We start from the raw sequence: 23287 nt of genomic DNA on the forward strand, positions 1-23287 counted from the left end.
TCACTAATGTATGGGTGGAAGATTAAATAGTTGATCTTAATAGAGGGTGCAATGCAAACAGCCAGTGAAAGTGTTGGGTGATATCGATTGTTAATTATTGAAGTCACAGTGTTTTCGTTCGTGAAAACTCTGTAGTGTGTGGAGGCACTTGTGTAACGAGGAGATTTGCCTGCGGCCGATGTGCGGGCCTCTCACAAGTCCAAAGATTCAATTGGAAAGCGCTTTACCAGTCAGCTGAAGGCGAAATCCCCCAAGGCAAGGGAGAAGTCGTTATCTTTGAATTTGAGGGTTGCGTCACTCGAGAGTATTGTCACTGGGACCTGCTGCGAGACCATTGCTTTACAACACGTTTACTGTGCTTCACTAGTCGAGCGACACCCTTGCAACAACACAATTATCAATAACCTACAGGTCATTACATTACATTCATTTGGCAGGCGCTTTTATCCAAAGCGACGTACAAAAAAAAAAAAAAAAAATGCATGCACAGGATCTAAGTTAACTGTTAGTAATAACAACTGTGCATTTACCCTTGTGGGCTGATGTATTTTAGTAGGCTAATTATACGATTTCTGTAGGCTTACCCATATAGCATAATACTGACCATGTAATCATTCAATGCTACTTTTCATGTGACATTCTGATTGACAGAATTTTGCAAAACGTTATGTAGCTACAATGGTTTTATGCTGTTTCCTTACATTACTTACACGATTGTAATATTTTATTGTTGGCATATTTAACTCAATGTTATTCCAATGGCATAGCCCACAACGGGACCAGACGGATGAAATCGAATGAACAGGTAATATTTAAATGAGCATCGCAGCTGATACAATTTCAAAATGTGCAAAACAAAGAAAGAAAGAAAAAAACAATTTTGCTCCCCTCCTTTCTTGTTTTCACACCACAGAGAACATTTAGTTTGCACTTCCACAAGCAGTCCACCTATTTTAGAAATGTACAACATTTAAATGAGACTGAAAATGAGAGGTCGCTTATGCAAGAGGAGGTTTGGCGGAAGTTCATTGTAATCAGGGATGTCGTTTTCACCTTAACATCGCTGTAGGCAATTTCCTTATAGGCACAGCTTGTCCAGTTATTTTTGGGGCGGTGCTAAGATATCTTAAAAGTTACCCTATTTTGCCTAAAGTGACGATCCGTATTCAGCTACAAATATTTCCATAGCACCAGAAAGACGTGCATCGTAGCCTAGTTTACGCTGTAGGCTAATATAGGGTAGGTCTACTTATGCATTTTGCTACAGAATGGAGACGACCCACGTTGAAACTAGCGAGATGAACGGAAACCATTATTCGGACAGAAAGGCTGTCACAAACTCGGACTCAAGTCAACAAAATGTTTACGGATTTTACAGGCGTCTGAGGCGTGGGATACCTCTCGACTTCTGGAAAGAAATCCTTCAGTTAGCACAATTAGCTGGACCCCTGGTGAGATTCGTTTGTGCTTATCTTTTCCTACTGTCTATTTTTCTAGTGTGAATCTGTTTTTTCCAACTGTTCTCATTTTTCTCTAGGATAGGCTACTTCGCTATGTCCAAGTCCTTAACGTAGCCGTTGAGTAGTTTAACAGCCCGTTGTGGTCTATGGAGGACTAAACGTGCCAAAATGAAATAATTAAATAAATAATAATGTGGAATTATATTAATAAATAGTTCAATTATTAAATAAATAAATAAATAAATAAATAAATAAATCTATTAATTAATTAATTTCGAAATATTTAAATAATTGACATCTCGTGATTGTTATTTTCACAACATGACCATATTTTATTTCATAATATGTTGTATTTGCTAATGGCTTTTTTCATTTCATTGTGGCACTTTTCCGAATGAATTATTTCCGAATGACGAACTCCATTTTTCATTTCATAACGAGACATCAAAATTGTAACGTCCTGCCAATGTACATGAGCGGGACGTGGTCACTCACGGTCATTGGTTGCTTTTACACATTCAGGAAAAGCCGCAGCACGGCAAATATCTGCATGTTAAAATTATAGGCCGCAATTTTTATACTCGCTCCCTGAACAAATTTCCAATATAGGCTGCAAATAGGTCAAATAAATAATGCATCCACAAAAATTGCATGAATGCAAATAGGCCTACTTTATAGGAATGAAATGAAATCGCAAAAACACACACAAGCTAATCTTCATGATGTAGGGGGAAAACTTTAGAATAGCGAAGACTTAATTAAAACGTATCCGTTTTCATAATCCTCACAAGTAGTCACTAATGAATGCAGGAGATATGAATATTACCTCATGTAGCAAAAATACAAGCAGTTTCATAATTAATCGGTCTCATAAAATATAGGCTATTATTAAATCATGATTACAACTGAAAGTGTGATTTTTTTGGTCCAAGCTTGTGCGCTGACTTTTTGTTTTCACCCATGTAATGCAAACTGGAACAACTCACTGTCTAAAATACCCTGAAAATTGTTTTCTTGTCATGTGTACAGAAAACATCTGCATCATACAATCAGCAGATGCATTGCCTTGCACCTCCTGATCTGAATATTAAAAGGTTACAGAATTGACAGGAGCATAGGTAGCAACATTTAAAGAGTAATTGTACTTGTTGTTTCAGCCTGACTCCGCCTCCTGTACAGTTTTTTAAAATGCGCCCTGGGGTGTGTGGTATAGGTGTGTCTACCTCATTTGCATAAAGTGTTCTATATGAAAATGAATGTGTAAAGCTTAGCTGCCCCTGACTCATGAAACTAGATCAAACTGTAAAACAAGGTGGTGCAGGTCAAATATAAATTCAGCTGCTCTTTGAACAAGACTAAGTTAATCAATTGCAAAAGATCACAATCAATGGGCATTTCCAGCCCTGCTGGTGTTGATTGACAGGAAGTCATGCCATTTGGAAAAATCTCATTATGAAATGAAAAAGGGAGTTTGGAAATATTATTATGAAATGCACTCTAGAGGTGAGATGCACTCTAGGTGGCGCTTCTAAGGGCAGCCGCATGAATTTGGGCTCCAAGATTTTAAACTTTTACTGCTCTATTTATTGATTTTAACACAGTATTAGCTAAGAAATACATAGAGAAATCAAATATTTGAAAGACAACATGGGTAATCTGAGGGTCAAGACATTTGGATGAAATTCACCTTTAAAGATTTTGGATGGATTATAGGAAACACGGCCTTCTCCTTCATATATGCACCTAGCCTCTGACTTTATTTTTTCAAGTCCAAGAACTCTGTGGGCTATCCATAGGATATAGATGGGACATAATGAGTTGATCTGGATGGTGACTACTACTGGAAACTTTTTGAGTTAATGTTTTTGTTTTTCTGTTGATAATGGCACAACTTGGATACACCACCAATACACACTTTTTAAGAAGCCTGAGTAAATTTGCTACGCCCCTGAAGTCTAAACTTCAGCTTAATGGAATACTACGACTTAGATCTCGCCCAAGGGGTAATAAAGAATGTTTTTCGTCCAATACGCACAATTGTTGGTAATCGCCAAACTTTCTGTGAAACCACAGCTTGCACCGAACCACAGTTGACTCGGCAAAGACTGTTTAGTGGTTTGCTCCCATTCTATGAGCCTAGTCCATATAAGCACAACTCAAAACAAACCAAAGCCATCCTTGCCCGGATTTCTCCTTTCTAATGTGCGTTCGCTACGCCACAAATGCGATGAGTTACATAGTATGTCAGTGAACAACAATTCAGCTCTTGTCGCCGTGTAAGAGACTTGGCTAAATGCTGACATTCCAGACTCTATTGTAACTTTTCCTGGATACATTTTACATCGGCGTGATCGTGAGGGCAGCGGAGGAGGAGGAGTCACTCTGTATGCTTGTAATAACATCACACAGAAACGACTGACTCACTTGGAGGAAGATGAGTATGAAGCCTTATGGGTCTGGTTGCGCCCTAAACGTCTTCGCCGTGGGCTTAGTTCCATCATCGCTGCAGTGCTGTACATTCCACCACGCTCCTCAGCGATGGCCAAACCAGACACAATAATCACACAGTATCTGGATCATTGCCTTGGCAACATCGAATGTAGTTACCAGCATGCTGCAGTTGTCATTCTTGGGGACAAGAATATGTACAAGTCTGACACTATCTGCATCAGACATGGACTGAAACAAGTTGTGGCTGGTGCAACGAGAAAAGCCAATCAACCTGATTCAATTTTGACCAACATTTATTCCATGTATGAGCCACCTGTGCATCTGCCCCCTGTTGGCACCTCTGACCATCAAACCATCATGTGGATTGCTGGTAAATGCTGGCACGAAGCACTCAATAACAACCCCAAAATGGATGTTCATGCTGTTTTTGTTGATTTTTCCTGTGCTTTTGACACAATAAAACACTGTCAATTGCTTCATACTCTGGCTGACGTGTGTCAGACGCCCCCTTTGGCTCACTGTGAGGAGCTATCTGAGTGATCGAGAGCAAAGGGTGCAGTGGGGTTCCTGTGTGTCCCCCAGGGGGGGCTAATGTCCCCATTGCACTTTGTCATTTGCATCAACAGCCTGGATTCACTTTTGCCTCCCTCTGTTATCCCAGTGAAATATGCCGGTGACCTTATAATCACGGAGCTCCTGATGGGGTCTCAGAAGGCCTTGGATTCTGTGGTTGAATGGGGACAGGAGTTTTCACTGGCAATGAATGGAGCTATGGATGTGGTAATCAGTGCCAGGAGAGAGGACAACAACGTTAATTAAAAACGGTAGAGTCCTAGAACAAGGTCTTATGGACAGATGAGGTGAGTCTTAACCTGTATCAAAGTGATGCAAAAAAGAAAGTATGGAAAGAAAATAACTACTCATGATCCAAAGCACCCTGCCCCATCTGTGAAACATGGTGGAGGTAGTGTTGTGGCTTACTACTGGAACTGGCTCACTTCTTTTTACTGATGATGTGACTGCTGACGCCAGCAGCAGGATGAATTCTGAAGTGTACATAAACATCTCATCTGTTCAGATCCAGCCAAATTCCTCAAAATGCTTTTGATGGTGCTTCATCTTGCAGCAGGACAATGAGTCAAAACGTACGTAAAAAAAGGAGTTTTTCAGGGAAAAAACTGCAATGTTCTTTGCTGACCAAGTCAATCAGTGGAAGACAAGACTGAAGGCAAAAAGTGTCTGAAACATGAACAGAAACTGAAGATGACCGCAGTACAGGCCTGGTAGAGCATCTGGTCATATCTCTGGGTTGTAGACTTCAAACAGTCATTGAATGTAAAGGATTTATAACCAAGTACTAAATATGATGACTTCATTTAAACTTAATTTGTCCAATTACTTATGGTCCCCTAAAATTGGGGGATTACTTCTAAAACAGAATGCTATAATCCCTACTCGGAACACCCAATATGGATGTAAATACTGTTGAGCAGAGAAAATGCTCCCCTTATAATAACTAGGCACAACAAGGTACAGTATATCCATATAAGAAATAGGATTTATTTCTGCAGAAAGAGTCTGGCACTTACACCCAAGTTAGACAAGCCTGACCTGAAGAAAGTAGCAGGTACCAATTTCTTTAACCATGTTTTGGATAAAACCAGAATGTCCATATTCGTCGTTTTAACCCAATCATATTCATTTTAGGAAGAAGACTTCTAACATTAAAGTGCACAAAGCCAAGACCGGTTCTATTTTTTAAATCTACTAGAGTTGGAATAGATTGTATAGGACCAGGATTTAGTTGCACATTACCGGATAATAACAGCAGTAAAATGACATACTTTAATTTTCCAATAAGCATACAGATTTCATAATCAGTGTCTCTGGCTAAAAAGCACATGGCAGAATCCTTTTGCAAAAAGAACAAGTCATTCAGAGCTGCCAGAGTTAGTAAATACAGCATAATGTTCATCTGAGTTTGGATCTTGTAGAGCTTTTGCTGTTGTGAGGGGTGGTTTTCCTGGTAATAATTAAATCCATGTCTGGTGGGACAGTTTTAAGGAGATAGGAACTCAAATGATGATTGTTCACTCACCCAATGCACAACGGTAAATCCAGGAAAGCACAGAGCACATTGTATCATTAGCTACAGATTCAATTATCACAGCCATTTGTTTAATCTCATTAATTATTTGTCCTACTACATACATCACATACGGTACCCCACTCCACCCCGCTGACAACCATGCATTTGCCTTCTTTCCACAAACATACTCCATTGTTGCAAGGTGTACTGGAGTCTGAACATTCTACACTTATGTGCTGTAATAGTATAATTAGTTCCATCTGGTTTAGTAATAGCAGCTATCGTATTTCTTGAAGAATCACAGTTATCTGTGTAATTACACACACTTTTCACCCATTAATCTAGTCCCAGCCCCACTGTAACATATAAAACCTTTTTCTGAGAACACCAATAACATGGCAGAGGGCATTTTAGAATAAGCACAGTGGTTATTTTCACACCCATTAGGTTTCATACATGATTTTCCTAATGTCTGGATTTGTATCCAGGTAAAAGTCAACAGTTGTTATGTAAAGCAGGTAGGAAAACCAGTCTAATGAGACAGCTATCCCCTCGACACTATGCAGTTAATGAACACAACCCCAACTATCAGAAACTTCAATTCTGCATATTTCTTAGTTATGTAATGATAATGATTCAGTTGATAACTCCATTTATCCCTTTGGTTTGTCGTGCAACCGACCTCTGTTTTGTGCAGGCAGAGTGAGAAGTAAATAGAACAAAGACCTTCTTGCATATCTACAACTGTATTTTGATTAGTCATAATGATAACTGAAGATATCTATAAATGCATTCTGACCAGACTGAATGATAATCAAAGATATCTCCAAAATAAGATCGGTCTCCTTTCAAGATATCCATAACTTCTTTGTAGATATCTCAAAAGGTTGGGTGGTCTTAAAAGGAGAGCCATCTGCCATTATAATACTGTTATAATCACGTTGTAGAATACTGAAAAACTTTTTTGGCTCACAAGATGACAATACAACAATGCAAAAAACCCAATACAAAGCAGAATGTAACACAACACTTTCAAGTGTGCCTCTCTCAAAAGGTCTTTTTTGCCTCACAGTAATCCTACTCAGGGTCTTTTGCCTTACAGGTAATGTATTTTGCCTCCTTAATAGAGGTCTTTTGACCCAGCCTTATCCCTGAGGTCTTTTCCCTTTCACTCAGAGGTATTTAGCCTCTCACATAGAGGTCTTTATGGGATTTACCCCTGGCCTCTAGACTTTGCTAGCACCAGTTGTTTATTAGATACACAGTCTTCCTGTGCCTTAATATGTAGAATTTATTGATCTTTTACTCTCTTATGCACATGTTATCTAATGTTATTAAATGGCGGATTATAGCTTACCTTCATGCAAATGTAGCTAGCTGAATCTGTCTGCTGTATTGACCGCATCTGTCCAAGTTTTATCCACAACACTTTTTCAAGTTTGATTTTGGCTTGAGAAATGGAATAAAAATGACCCCCTCCTCTCCAAACATTCAAGGTAATGCATGTCAGTTTTGCAAGTTCCCCAACAGCAGAACCACCCACAGAAGCATTGCAACTTGTAGCTAGCTAGCTAACTAATTTTTTTTCTCGCTATCAGCTATACTGTTGCAGACAATGTCGGAGCTAGATGTCAGAGGAAGTAGTACATAGCAACCATTTCAAATTGGAGCTGGTAGTCTGCGCTTAAACCACATATTCATTGTTTTGTTTCAAATCCAATTTTCTGGAGTACAGAGCCAAAACAACAAAAAATTGTGTCACTGCCCAAATACTTATGGACCACACTGTGTATAATACACATTAGCATACAAAAGATGAAAAGAGCCTGTAAATTGTATGGCACACACTATGCCCTGATTAAAAAGTTGCACCCCTAAAATCTGTGACTCCCCTCTCTACCAATTAGAGTAGTTGAGAACCAGGACTGATTAATTTCATTTGAATGATCAGCAATTAAATATTTGGAATAATTTGAACATTATGTTATTAGCTTTTTATGAAAACAGAAATGAAAAATTAATAATAATAATAATAATAATAATAATAATAATAATATTCCATTTATTTTAATTTACTCTGGTGTATAGTCAACAACAGGAACTTGGAAAAACATTGCGATAACTCATGGTCAAAGACACTTAGGTTCTATGGTCATGTTTAACAGTTACCCCCTCCCCCTCTCTCTCTTTCTCAGCTCATTTCTGAGCTTCTTATGTTTTTTATACCTCTTGTCAGCACCGCATTCTGTGGAAATCTGGGGAAGACAGAGCTGGCTGCAGTTGGTCTGGCAACAGCTGTGAGTGACATCTCTGAAATAATCAGTCCTATCTGTCCTTATTAGTATTAGATTTTTTCTGTGACATACCAATTAATGTTTTGTTTCAAAATTGTCAGAGACAATAGGATCCCATAAAAAACTGGAACATGGTACAGTAGTATAACATAGCATACCACAGTATTTACTGTGCTAAGGCTGACAGCACTACATCAGGGGTAGGCAACCATAGTACTGGACTGATAGAGTTGTTGCTGGTTTCCACTTCTTCATCGAACCTTTAACCACCAAACTGTATTATTAGGTTTAATGAATACTGTTTACCATGTGTTGGTCTACAGTGCCAATGAATGTTTTACTGTGAGACTATAGGTTCCTACATGACATTTTACTGTGGTATACTGTAGTACATATGCCAGTATACATAGTAGGCTATGTACTATGACTGTACATGACTTGAAATTTTCTTAGTCGAATAGATGATTTGGCCATTCAGTGCAATGATTTAACTATTCTTTTTTCCTCTACTTTCAGGCCATCAGAAAATACATTGGCATGGGTTCAGATTTAGAGTATGTGACAACAGGATTGATATCTGAAACCATGCCAATGTATTTTCTGATCGCCTGAAAGTCCATGCTCCAAAATGTGTTCTTATGACTGTTGCTTTTCGAACATGATCAATACCTTCATTAAGAGGATTTGAATTGCTGACACAGAATGCATTAGGCAAGTTTGTGGATTTGTCGGTATGAGACAGCCCACAGGTAGCTTATTTCTGGTTAAACCAAGCTCTTATAACTTATTTATTTCACTCTAAAGACAAATAAAATAAATAAATGTAAATGTGTAAATGCATTAAACCATTTAAATAAATTAACAGCATTATCTGCTTTGAATTAACTGACCTCTCGTATTCAACAGAATAGGTTTAGCCTATTTCACGTTAAATCAACGGAAAACGAAAACCAGAAACGAAAGGCATTTTTGCAGGAACAAAATAAAAAATTTATGCTGAAGGGAACTTTGAAAAGGTGGATCCTACAGAGCTTTATAAGCACAGTAATATAAGATAAACATAAGAAAGCTGACTTACTTTTGCATTTTATTAACTAAAAGAGCCAGTTTAGTCCCAGAGTTGTCAAAGTCAGACTAGTGGGTGTATATTTAAAGCCGTCATGTGTAGCCTACAGTTTTCCTTTTCTTTTTTGTAAGGGAGTGGTTTTATGGTATTAAACATTATGATGGCATTATGAACAGATTAAGCGGGTGATTTGCAAGTGTTTTATGCATGGTAGGTATGATCTTTTATGGTATGACATTGCGGTTTGTGTGAAGACACTAATTTATATGTAACATTAGATCAGAGTAAACATCTCATAGTATACAAGCATAACAATTGACTGTAATTCCAGAATCCTGATGAGCCCGATGTCTGGACATACAGAGCGCTAATTCGCCTAGCTGTACTGTGACAGCCTAGGCTACATTGTCAATTCATTCTATCTCACATTGACCACTTCAGAAATATTTCCATAGATTTGTGAAACAGAGGTTGCTTCATATTATGTGTTATTGTTTCCCAATGTTCAGTGTTCACACTGAAAAACAATTATTTCCCAATGTAACATCTGAAATCTAATTTGCTGGTAATAAATATCATTTTAAGGTCTGTTTCTAAACTATAAATTAAGCATTATTAAATTGTATTTTAGCCATTAGTAAACTGTAAGTCTGTAGCTATAATTAGTTCATGTATTTATTAATATTAATAAACTACCAGGCATAAAAAACCTTACAAGCCAATACAATAACAAATGATATTCAGATGCTTTATGATTATTTAATTTTATAAGCCAACATACAGTGTTCTTAGCATGGGTAGATCAAGAGTGTTCTTAAGCCATCATGAACAATCATAACTTACTATCTATTTAACTATTTAACAGTAATTTATAACTTTTTAAAAACCATTTAAAGGACCTTAATGTTAATGTAGCTATTGTGTTGTTTTTGTTTTTGTACTTTGTTATTGAACTAAGAAATGATGAAAACCTTTGTTAACACAATTTTTTTTAAACGTGTTTATTAATGTAAATAAATATAAATGATTTATAGTATGTTTACTAATTGTTAAAATGCTATTTAAAATGGTTTAGTGGACCTTAAAATAAAATGTTACTGAAGTTTCAATAATATTTTTGCTTATCTTTTATCTGCTAGGTGATCAATGTTACAGCTGTTTCAGTTGGATTTGGATTAGCATCAGTATGTGACACATTATTATCTCAGGTAATTGTGTACGTCCTTATCTTCTTATTTCTGTTTTGTTATGGGCTGTCAGATTTTGTCCTAGCAGGCATCTGACGGTACATCTCACACATATAAGAATTTGAGTAGTTTCACCTTAATTAAAAACAATAAAGAAAGTAATTATATGTAAAAGTTACGAAATTCATTTTTGGTCACATTAAGTACTACTCAAATGGTTCAAGACAGTCTGTTTCCCCAGGTCACTTAAGTAAACTGAACTCTTGTTTTCTCCTCTTGCAGACCTTTGGGAGCTGTAACTTAAAGAGAGTGGGGGTCATTCTGCAGAGGGGTATCCTAATTTTACTTCTGGCTTGTTGCCCATGCTGGGCTATTCTTATGAATACAGAATCCTTCGTCCTGGCTGTCAAGCAAACCCCAGAGGTGGCCAGGCAAGGAAGCAATGTCTATGCCCTTTAACTAAAATCTGTTGCCTTTAAATGTTGACTTAAAATAAGGCTTCTAGAATCCGGATTCAGCCGCCATTCTGTTATTGTTTTTTGTTGTGTTTTTTGTTTTACTATTTCATACTCTGATGGAGCTCTTTCTGACCCCTTAAGGCTGGCCCAGATGTATGTGAAGGTCTTTATGCCTGCACTACCTGTGAGTAAACACACAAACATGCACATTCTCCAACACAGCACATACATAAATTCACTCACAATTATGAGAAGACACGTATGTATGTGCACGCACACACACACACACACACACACACACAAACACACACACATAAACAGACAAGTGCATGCGTGGTCAGCAGGTTTAATAAAACAGGATTATGAAAAACTGTGTTTCATACACAAATTGGTGCCAATGGTAACTAGTTTGGCATCAAGTGGATACATCAGTTTGTCGTATGACCAATCATCAACCATGTCAGACACAATACACCGACTGCATTTGGCACCTCATTTACTAATGCATTTAAATGTGTGCTCCTTACAGGCAGTATTTTTATTCCAGCTACAAGGAAGGTATCTTCAAACTCAGGTAAAAAAGCACAGACTGCTTCACTTGTCAACATATGAATGGCTGTTTTTCCTTAGGCTTCATTTTAATAAAGCATTCATTTCAGGGTATAATATGGCCCCAGGTGATCACAGGAATTGTGGGAAATGTCCTGAATGCACTGATCAACTACATCTTCCTGTTTGTACTGGACCTTGGTGTAGTGTGAGTACTCAAAGCTGACACGTTGAGAAAAGACTTCAGTGTTCTGGCTTGTAGAATAATCAATAAATATGGCATTATTTACAGTGGTTCAGCTGCAGCCAACACCATATCCCAGTACTACCTGGCTCTGTTCCTGTTTGCCTACATTTACTGCAAGGGTTTGCATAAGCCCACCTGGGGAGGTGAGTTCCAGTGCAAAGGATAAATAACTTGGCTAGTACTGCACTCCAAATTGCCATCACCTGCCTTTTGAACTCATTCCTGTGTATTCAAGTGATGACCCAAGATCATAACAGTGCATGAGATATTTTGAGAGTGGGCAAATATGCTTGTGGTAAACACTTGATATATATTTATCAAGTGAAAGCAAAAATCATGGGGTGTCATATGTGTCGCAGCTATAATGTTTCAAACATACATCTTTGGTACCCCTTTAGGCTGGTCTGTGGAATGTCTGCAGGAATGGGGATCCTTCCTCAACTTAGCCATACCCAGCATGCTCATGACATGTCTGGAGTGGTGGGTATATGACATTGGCGGATTCCTGGCAGGTAACCGGCATTGTGCTTTGTTGATTACCTGTCCGTGTGGAGGTGAAACACAATATGCTACAATGAAATAACAACATATAAATTGCTAGCGTGCCAGAAAATAATGTTTGTTATAATACAATTTTAAAAATTAGCCTCTTTCCTCTTCCATGTAAGCACTTTTGTTGGATGAAAATGCATCATCATCATCTGAGGGACGAGGAAGGGGTTATCTTTTTTCTTCAATAAGGACCAATATTTAGTGATATTCGTACAGTAAAACTAATATATTTTACGCATTTATAATAATAATAGTAATAGTAACTTTCTATATAGCACTTTTTGTTGGTAGGATGTATCACAGAGTGTTTCACAGAACATAAGAGTAAACAGTAGAACAATTAACTAGTTAAATAAGAAACAATGATTAAAGATGGTAAAATATAAGAAAAATAAAAGAAAGATTCAAAACAGTTTAACAAATTATGAGAAACAAAGAACATAAAATAAAAGGTTAAATATTTTTAAAATTACTGACGAATGGCAATAAAACAAATAATAACGCGAAAAAACTAAAAAATTTTAATTAAATACAATGATAAACATTTATGTACAGTAAAAGCAATAAGTAAAAAGTAATGCCTTAAGAATTAAAACTACTCAAGGACTTACAGTCTCTTATGTACTGTGGTAAAGAGTTCCATAATTTTGGTGCATTTGAAGGAAGCAGTGTATTTTGGCAAAATAGGAAGCAGTGTATGAAAACGATGTGAATCATATGCTGTGGCCTTAGCAATCTCAACCCAATTGAACACCTATGGGAGATTTTGGACCGACATGTTGGACAGCGCTCTCCACCACCATCATCAGAACACCAGATTAGGGAATCTCTTTTGGAGGAATGGTGTTCCATACCTCGAGTAGAGTTCCAGAGACTTCCAGTAGAATCTAAAGCTGTTCTGGTGGCTTGTGATGACCCAACACCTTACTGTCACTTACATGTTGGTTTTTCCTTTAATTTGTCACCCATCTGTACATCATATGTAATGTAATTTATGCTGCTGAGAGGACAGCACAGAACACACTGCTTATTTATTAAATTACCTGCTGTTTTATCATTTAATCTTCTAGCACTTAAGAGCTCTGCTCACTTTTTTATGTTAGTGTTACTGTTTTGTATTGTAAATAACGAATGTCATGTTTTAAAACCTATTCATCAAGCAGGCCATTATCTTTCATGGTTAATTAAATGCCTTATACATTGTATTTGGTCTACAGTCTTGCAAATGACAAGATTGTAAAATCCGAATTGAGTCCAACCAAATGAAATGACAAAAAAACTTCTTTCCACCAAATCTCAACTACAGGTCTAATAAGTGAGGTGGAACTGGATTCACAGTCAGTCGTCAATGTGCTCTCTGGTCTGTCATTTATGGTAAATATATTCTATATGCTAAAACAATATGAATTATCAAGAGCCCAGGGGGTCTGGGGAAATTAAGGTGGGGCAACACAGGTCGCTGAGTAGGTTCTGGCATTAACTCATTTTGGTATTAACTCATGACTGCCCATCCAATGAAACATTGTTTAATGACCCTGTCAACTTGGTTGGTTCATTTTTCTTTACCATTTTGGCAACAGTATTCATCTTGACAGTATTCTGTCCCACGTAGGAGCAAAGCAATCCTCTAATTTAGGGGTTCCCAAACTCGTCCCTGTGATTGTACTAAATACCTGTGTGTCTGAAGCAGATCCATGGTATTAGTAACAGAATGGTATATGTCTTCAGTTTCCTCTAGGCCTCAGTGTAGCTGCCAGCGTGAGAGTGGGGAATGCTCTGGGAGCTGGAAATGCACAGCAGGCTCAGCTGTCCAGCATGGTCTCCGTAGTATGTGGAGGTATGAGGAAGAGAGAAGCACCACACTGTGGACATCAGAAATACAGTCTACTACAGTCAGTTGCTCCACATCATTGCAGATCCACCAGAACCCTTCAATGTTCGAACACTGTTGTGTTTACATTTTGTTGTTCACTTTCTTTTTATCAAGAAATATGATTAAATATCACTAACACTTAAAAAATGTAAACTCAGTGATTTCTTGTTGTTTATATGTTATGCAGTTGTGATTGCCTTGTGTGTGGCACTGACCATTGGGATGACAAAGGATGTGATTAGCTTTGTCTTCACAAGTGACCAGTGAGTACCACAACTTATTATTTGTGTGTCTGACATTACTCAGTTCCTTTGGCCTATCGAAAGCTTTAAAGGGAAAGTGTTCATTCTGTTTCTTGCGTGTCTCTCCCCACAGCCCAAATAACTCTAGTCCTCAGAACCTCCAGAAGGCTCTAAGGTTTCATTCACTTTCATGATTTAACTTGGTGACTATTATCCATCCATCCCGCCAGCAATTTTCTTATTCCGCATGGTCCAAGTCAAGGTCTGGGTGGCAATAGAGCAAGCAGAGCAGCACAGAAGCTCCTTTCCCCAGCATCTTCCTACAAGGGGGATCCCTCTGCTTTTCTAGGCAAACTGGGATTTGTAATCCCTCCAGAATATCCTAGATCTGCCATGGGGTCTCCTCCCAGTTGGATGTGCCCAGTACACCTCCAAAGGGAGGCGCCCAGAGGGCATTCGTACCAGATGTTTGAACCACCTGAATTGGCTTCTCAGTGCAAAGGAGCAGTAGTCTATGCTGAAGTCCTTCTGAAGGGCTGAGCTCCTCAAAGTAGGCACGGCTACACAAAATGATGCACAAGTTACTCACAAAATGATATTGCTGAATGTTGAAAGTGAAACTGTTCGATAATGGTCACCAAGCTAATGTTTGTCAACTTTTCAGGGTCATGGATCATTGATGTGGTTCCTTCCCAGGGAAGTAGATAAGACACAAGATGTGAGGGAATGATACAGTTGGATCATAGAGTTCAAACACCTATTATCAACCGGGTTTGGGGAAAGACGTATCAACCACCTCATACACTAACGTATTTCAATTTAACATTTATTTGAGGCCTAAATGGCATTACTTGTGAAAATTTAAGTTCTGTAAAAATACACAAAATAAACTGTCCAAATAAAATAATTTTCCTACAGCTCCCCTAGTGGTAAACAAACTCACTATATGAGGTCTAGATATTTTCTTAATTTTGAGTGCAGTTAAATTGAACGGTATGCTAACCTTATAGTTTATATTGTGTACATTCATTTTTAATCCTGATTTACATTTGGCTGATACTGTGTATACATTAAAACTAACAGTTGTCTTCCTGTCATTTAACAGAAACATGAGTACATTGAGATATGCACCTGAGACATTATGAGAGGTGCTATACAAATACAATATATTATCCATTATTGTCTTCCTTTTTGGTTACAGGCAGATCAGGAAAAGAGTTGGGGAGGTTATGGTTCTCTATGCACCCTTCCACTTATTTGATGCAACGGCAGTAAGTAACAGACACTCCCATCTCACTTGTAAAAGTGCATTCATTCCTGATTTGCCTTATATTTATTTTAAATGGTTCAACATATTAGAGCTAGCATTACTTAGCATTGCTCATGAGACTGTTGATTAAACAGTTTGATCAAAAGTTTTTTCCTTGTGAAGTTCTACTTGTGATGAGTTGTATCATTCACAGGGTGTGATTGGGGGCATTTTGAGGGGGGTGGCAAAACAGAAGATTGCCGCATTTTGCAATCTGGTGGGGTTCTACTTCGTGGGGTATCCCATTGGAATGTCCTTGATGTTTGCAGCGAATCTTGGAATCACCGGTAAGGATAATGTGAAGATCACTGGCCACATGGTGAAAATCCCTGTCCCAAATCCACCAGCCTTGCTCAATCTCAAATGTTGCGCATATATTTCTTCCTCAAGTCCTGCAAGACCACCTTGCCAGCTTGAAAAATAAAGTACTGTGTGCTGCTCTCTTTCCTGTCTGCAGTAACTTATATCTGCTCTTGTCCACAGGTTTGTGGACTGGCCTTTTAATTTGTGTTTTCCTCCAGGCTGGTTTGTTTTTCATCATCATTCTCAAACTGGACTGGAAAAAAGCTGGCATTGAGGTGAGTGTCAGCTTCTTCAATCTGCATTATTACATGCTGCCCTTTAAAATGAATTTTTAGTTTAATTTGTAGTTTAAGCTTAGAAATGTAACAGACATACTATATAGGCATAAGGGAACAAACATGGCAAATTATGCTTTTCTCATATAAGCATGCCTGGAGTAGTAAACAGCCTATTGCCATTCCCCCCCAAATCTACTGTTTGGAAAAAGGACATAATTTACAGGGAGGATAGGGGGTTACAACCCCTCCAATATGACAAAACAGGACAAATACAATGTATATAGATTCTGGAACGTTCTATATAAGGGTGATAATTCTTCAGTCATAAAGTGTATAGTTCTTCCTTTGCGATTACTGAGCTCACCAGTGCTCTCGTTGTATTGTCTATTCTAAATCTGAGGAGTACAGAGGCAAATCAAGAAAAAAATTGTATATCATGAAAACCACACAGCTTGATATGGTTTATGGTTATACCATGGCACTTAAATTATAAATATTAAGCCAAGATAATTCCTTATTTATCAAGATGCTGAAAGAAATGTGCGATAGCCTTGCATTACTTTTGTAGTAAATGTCAGCAGACGACTGCTACTCTTTGATGTTGCTCAAGCTAAAGAAAGAAAACAATTTTTTGAGATACTAAAAAGCAGTGTGAAAATTGACATTTATTCAGTTTTATACTGAGAGAATGATGGCAATACATATGTTGGCCTGACCCAAGTTCTGTTAAAATCAGGAACCAGATGTACTTCAGGTGGGGGGGAAAAGGGGGGAGGGGGGTATAGCTTTCTGGATAGACAAGTTTGGTCATGCTGATGATGAAAATAGCTGTGCTCAAAGACCAACTTTGTCATGCTGATAACGAAAACATCTAGACCAGCTGGTTCCCACATGATGCGCACCATCATCACCATCTTAACTGATTATTGTAATAATATGAGGGTGTTGATGTTTGCAGGCGCAAGTCAGGGCTGGAGTGCAGACGACAGAGCAGAGCGATCAGACGCAGGCCGTGGAGATGCAGGGTGGCGCCCATGGTAACATTCCCTGCTAATACAGCTGGAGTCCCACTGTTGGGCAATAGTCACTGTCAAACAGGTCAAAAACAATATTTGATGTGAGATATGTAGGAAAATTCCATACATTTCTGCAGTGTGACAGTGAGCTTTCAGACTTTGGTATCAGTTCACCCCCTGCACTTTCCTTTGCCAAATCCCCGCACTAGTGAGTGTCCCGCCTGTCATGCAAGTTGGTCCCAATACTGTAGGAAGCAAGTGTGAGCAGGGGGTATTGACCACCTCCAATGTCCCCTTCCAGCAAGTCTGCGTTAATGCCCATAATGTTTTGTGTTACCTGTGGACTCTGCTCTGAACTCTTATGGAAACTTTCTTTTCATAAATTTGGATAGGCTGCTTTATTTTTCCCCTGCCATTTAAGTTTTGTGTACATTACAGTATAATGTTATGATGTATATGATGTATGTATGATGAATCAATTGAACCTTATTTTTTGCCTAGTATCCATCTCTGAAACTAACGTTAATAAAATGGTGAAGGCCAAACAGAGTACTTTGTTTAAATTTCTTAATCGTGTGAACATGAGGATTCAGCCCCCACAGCAGCTACTCCTATTGCTTTTCAAAAGCCAGCAAGTCATTGGCGACTGGACATGTAAGCTAGCTAACCAAATGGCTAACATTAGTGAGGCCACATACCCTACACTTAACTTTGTATCTGCTAGCTGTACCCCTAGTCCTTTTAGTTTTTTTAGGTTGTTATGTGACATGTAACTACATAGCTAACAACGTTCCATAGTACCGTTAGTTAAAAGCAGCTTTTTGCACGGGAGCACTTATAACTTCGGATCTGGGTTCATGTCCTTTTTTTTCATACAGCCCACCACACGACAGTGTTTCAGCATTTCTATTATCTTGATAATCCACCGGCTGTTAATATTAACTCTATGGAGCGCAACAGGTTGTTTTCCCCCATTGTGAGCGTTTTCATCATATTGATGGTAGGAGAAACAAAGTGTGACAGTGTTGATTGCAGAGGTCACTGAATGAAAGTGTTAATTATTTATGTTTAGGTCTTCCAGAAATTACTCCAGGCATCCATGATGGGGAGCACAGGGAGTTCAACTCAGACCTGGAAGGGCTGCATGAGAGAGAAGGTGGGACCCTCACCACAGTGGGGGAGGTGCTGTCTTTCAGGCAGCTGTTTCTGCGCCGGGGGTTAGCGCTGTGCGGTATGTTGGTCGTCCTAGCTGCTGGTATCCTCGCCAACATGCTGCTCCCTGCAGTCTTTAAATAAGGGATGCTCATACTATCCTAATGGACGGTTATCCTACCTAGTGGACCCACAACCAAGTAGGATCCAGAAATAATGTGATTTTTTTATATGCCAGTATATTGATGGAAAATATCTAAATAATTTAGTACATTCAATATTTTAAGACAAACCGTGATTGTATGCATACTGGAAATAAAAGCAAATGTAATCAAAATCAAATCTATTTTATTTAACAGAAAACTGTCACAAAGACACTACAGAGTAGGAGAAAAACACTACATGGCTCAGTGACAATTCATTTTATTATTTTACTATTGTGTTCCCTCTCCCTTTTTTAAGTTACCAAAAATGTTTTAAAATACAGTATTGTGATGAAACATTTGATAATGCAACAGAACCCCTTTAAAGGCCCGAGGAGGCTCAGCTGTGACGTTGGGGTCATGCTGAATGAGTTTTGTGCGATGAGTGCTACTAGTGCAGTGGAACGTTTACTTTGTACAAATATTATGCTTGGGGGTAATTAATTTGACTGTTTTTATTTTTATGTATGGGATGTTCTTACTTATTGCCTTGTCAGACAGGGAATGTCATCTTTTCCTAGCCAAGCCTGAGTAGGTATGGTTTTCTCCTATTTTGGTCCAGGCAATCTCCCCAGTCATTCTTTAGCAGTGTTTACTGCAATAGTCTACAGGAAGATACATTCTTATTGCATCATCAGTCATTTGGAATGCATATGTATCATTCCACCTTCTGTGCAATATTTAAGATTTTTTCCACCCGCTTCAGAGTTCAAAAAGAAACATTTATCAGCCAATGTTGATTTTCTGTAGGCTTTACGTCATTTGCGGACTAGTTACTAATCATGTGTGAAGTGAAAATCCGGTTTTACCTCTTCTGTACCCTTCTGTATATGTTCTATTTAAATTCTATATGTAAATGTCTCAACAGTCCTGCATGGTTGATAGACTTCATGTTTTGTTGCTTTTAGCAATGTCTGAGTACACAATGCAAGTCAAACTTATGCTGATTTGGAACCAAAACCACAACTCATCCCATCCCACTCAGTTCAGTTAAGCCATGCCATTGTTGTGAATTAATGGCAGACTCATGCATTATAATTTCTTTTGTTTGAGCACCACAGAGTCATTTTACTGCTGTGAACAGGATCACACTGACATTGTACAACCTTCCCTGGTTTTATTTTGTTAAATAAAATTTCTAAATACTGTTCTTAGTTATAGAATAGTGCGCTTAAACCATTTAGCTATAGATCTAATGGGAAAATAAAACTGGCCTGCAACGTTATGTTTTAATTCTGATGGAAGAAAATTTCAACAAATTCTAACAAATTTCTCTTATGAGATTCATTCAAATTCACTCAATTTTTTGAAAAACAACTGACAGCTAAACTCTGCTCCTCACACAAAAGAATGTCTTGTGAGAAACATTGAATACATCCTTATCCTCATCTACCATTGCCGTCAGACTATGGAAATTAGCAGTACACCCTTCACAATGCTCACAGCTCTTAAAAGGAAATAAAAAGGTAATTCGATTGGCTATTAATTAATCCAGCTGCACCACACACACTGATGATATATTCAGTATAATCCAACCCACTTTTCAGGTGTGCTGTGCGTCTTGCACTGTACGCTCCTCGCCTCTGGTCACAAAAATACCAACGTTCACTAGCTACACCCAGTGTGCCCACACGCCATGCTATTGATTGCACCCATGCGTGTCAATCAAAAATTTAGCTTTGAGTCTGGGAGGACAGAACTACTTCTTACACAAGATACCAGAAATGTTTAGGGGCCCAACCCATCAAGGATGTTGTTTAGGACACCACCTTCACTGACTCACTAAACAGGACAAACACAGTTTTCAATACAATTCACACTTACAGCTCATTTTCAACATGATATACTTGTATTGTGCTGTAGACAATGTGGAAAAGAAACACCAGTTTCAATTTACACTGTTTTAAGCTAATAAACAATTGTGCAATAAAAAACTGTAAAAAAAATCTAGCAGTACTCCATCACACAACTTACTTTGGCTTAAAAAAGCACATGTAAGCCTTTAGAGGAATACAAACAATTCTTTCCCAAAGGAAAACTACCCCTCCCTCCTCCCCACCCAGCCCTGCCCTGCCCACCCAAAAAAGTGAAAAGGAGAGTGCTCTATCCCGTTTCTCTTTCGCCTTAGCTCCAGATTCAAATAAGTCCATTCTTCCACCCTTTTGGATGCAACACAGTCTCACAGAGCGGCCGGTTTCACTTGGCCGTGGCGTTGCTGTGCTGCTGCTGTTCGGCCAGCGCCTGCTGCAGCCGCGTACGCTTGCGCGAGTAGTGCTGCCAGTGCAGGAGCTGCTGCTCATCGATGAACTTGGCACACTGTGCATTGACCAGCTCCTTGCGGAAGTGCTCGTACTGAAGGAGCTCCAGCATGTGCAGGCTCTGGGGGTATCTGGTAGAAAAGGCAGGAAGAAACCAGCGTCACTGCAGGACAAAGGCTGAGAAGAGATCAGTGCCAGATGCAGGCTTTTCACAATCACAGTGCGGACCTTTGGCCTTTTAATTGTGCTACATAATGGCGAGGACATATTAGAAACAAAGACATTTTTTGGACTGCAGTTACTACCTCCACACTGCTGTTTTGCTTTTCGATTGTTGCCAAGATCTTAAGTCTTATGTGTTAAAGGGTCAACTGTACACTCACATATCCAGCTCATAAAACCTTAGGCCCATAAAATCTACATCTAAATGTTGGCAATCCTGTGACTTGGATAGTAAATGTTTTTGCTTTTTAGATATAGCAGCAGGTTGTATACCCATGCATAGCAATATCATCATGACAAGCAGACCAGATTCAACATTTTCAGCTTAAGGAGTATGGATGATACTGATAAGGCGTTGGTGGTTGATGTGACATGGGCTGTTTATGTTCCCAGATGTCATAACTAAATAATGGTTAGATACATACAAAATCGTTTTTTATATTGTTGCAATATAAGGACATACAGGACATTCAATTGACATTGACATGAAAAAGCTTGAAACTATTTAGGGTAACACTATTTGTAGGAGCCATTTATGTTTATTGTTGGCATGTCATACCATTTTGTTTAGATATTTTGCACTGCAGTATTATTTTGGACACTTGGTGGTGGTGATTAGATGCACAGGGTTGTATATTTAAGGGCAAAGGTAACAGGAAAGGGCAGGCACAGGGAGCGGGAGCGCACACTGTTCTCACCAGATCAACTACTGACCAACACGCTACAGCTTGCAACAATAGAACTGGAAAAAAAAAAAACCGGGTTCGTTCATATTTTTGTACAACTGCTAGTTGCTACCCCAATAACGACTGGAAAATCTATTGTATTGGGTCTGCGTAACATTTCACCCCTATCTGTGTACCAATGGCAAAAAGGACATTGGAAAAAAAGAAAAAATTGCCTATATACTTTTAACATTGGTTTGGAATACAGCTTTTTAATTTGTGTGAGCTAGGTGAGATAACCAATATTGTTTCATACTTTTAATGGAAGGCCTAGATTTGATTGAATGACTTATAAACAGTGCTTTGTATGGGTGAGTAACTTGTCATGTTTGTACTGTTTTTCATCAAATCGTACATAATGTGGGGTATTAGTAAAACGACGTTACTGAAACAATGCAGTCTGTAAACCATGTTTAACAAACATCTGAAGTTCAGCAACTAAGAGTTATACACATCTGTAATGTAAACACTTAAGTTTGCAAGTAAGCTTGTAAATTTTCCGAGTAACTCACTTCAAGTACTTGGCGTATTCTGGGTCCTTCCAGTACAGCAGGTACTTCAAATAGTTCACAAATGGTTTCTCTCGAAGGTAGCCCCTCTGAGCTAAAACTACGAACAAAACATTGGTTTAAAAGCAATTCGCCACTTAAAAACAGAATTTCTAATACATAATGTATGCATGCCGCCCAAATAAAATGAAAAATATAATCACGATTTTACAAATGTGACAACATACAGCTAATAGTAGCCATGACTCTTGTGATGTGCAAATTTCAGAAACTCAGTAGCCTTTGTAAAAGTCAGTATATGCCCACGCTGTCGGTTAGATGCACTCACAGTTGAGGTAGTTCGGGTTCGCCAGGCACTGAACGAACTCCAGCTCTGACTGGAAGCGATTCCTCGCCTGCTCTTCTGCGGGAAAATGGGAATATAACAGTGATGTTAAATACAAACAAATTCAGATCAGCTTTGCAGCCATCACTGTGAGAATTAACATTTCCCAAATAATAGAGAGCCAAGAACATCTCTAGTTAGGACATTATCTGACGTTATTTCGGCAAAAAGAAACAAACAAACCTGACTCCATAGCACTTGCCATCGCAAGCGAACAAGCAGTCGGATGTATGGCGAATTACCAAAAACACGTAAAATGACTGCGTTTTCCAGTTTAGTTGAAGAACACAACTACAATTTGTATAACTAATACTGATATCCCCTAATATTGTAATTATGCTTTACGGCGACATAAAAAATAATGCAGGAAGCTACACAAATCTCGGACATAAAACCGACGTCGCCATTTTTGTCGGAAAGATGACGTAAAAGACGTGGCTACGTCAATTCAAGACTTGC

At 38.6% G+C, this 23287-nt stretch overlaps 2 protein-coding genes across 5 annotated transcripts; one reads left to right on the plus strand and one right to left on the minus strand.

The window, feature by feature from the left end:
• The first annotated feature begins 862 nt into the window (after positions 1–862).
• LOC135235950 (multidrug and toxin extrusion protein 1-like) lies at positions 863–20675 on the plus strand. 4 transcript variants are annotated; one of them, XM_064302035.1, is made up of 17 exons: positions 863–1451; positions 8196–8297; positions 10500–10568; positions 10830–10978; positions 11147–11189; positions 11535–11579; positions 11665–11762; positions 11847–11944; positions 12200–12313; positions 13660–13727; positions 14082–14190; positions 14414–14489; positions 15670–15739; positions 15932–16064; positions 16261–16355; positions 17317–17383; positions 18447–20675. In XM_064302035.1, the coding sequence occupies exons 1-17, from the start codon at positions 1269–1271 to the stop codon at positions 18668–18670; spliced, it is 1743 nt and encodes a 580-aa protein (XP_064158105.1). In that variant the 5' UTR covers positions 863–1268; the 3' UTR covers positions 18671–20675. The 4 variants fall into 4 exon arrangements, with proteins under 4 accessions (XP_064158105.1, XP_064158107.1, XP_064158106.1 ...); XM_064302034.1 differs by having other exon boundaries at positions 865–1451; positions 17317–17395; XM_064302037.1 differs by lacking the exon at positions 17317–17383.
• Positions 20557–23250, minus strand: med31 (mediator complex subunit 31). Its single transcript, XM_064302039.1, has 4 exons — positions 23012–23250; positions 22772–22846; positions 22447–22543; positions 20557–21118 (listed from the first exon to the last, which is right to left on the minus strand). The coding sequence occupies exons 1-4, from the start codon at positions 23031–23033 to the stop codon at positions 20926–20928; spliced, it is 387 nt and encodes a 128-aa protein (XP_064158109.1). The 5' UTR covers positions 23034–23250; the 3' UTR covers positions 20557–20925.
• Positions 23251–23287: the final 37 nt, after the last annotated feature.

This window comes from Anguilla rostrata, chromosome 12, assembly GCF_018555375.3.
Source record: "Anguilla rostrata isolate EN2019 chromosome 12, ASM1855537v3, whole genome shotgun sequence".
Taxonomy (NCBI): domain Eukaryota; kingdom Metazoa; phylum Chordata; class Actinopteri; order Anguilliformes; family Anguillidae; genus Anguilla; species Anguilla rostrata.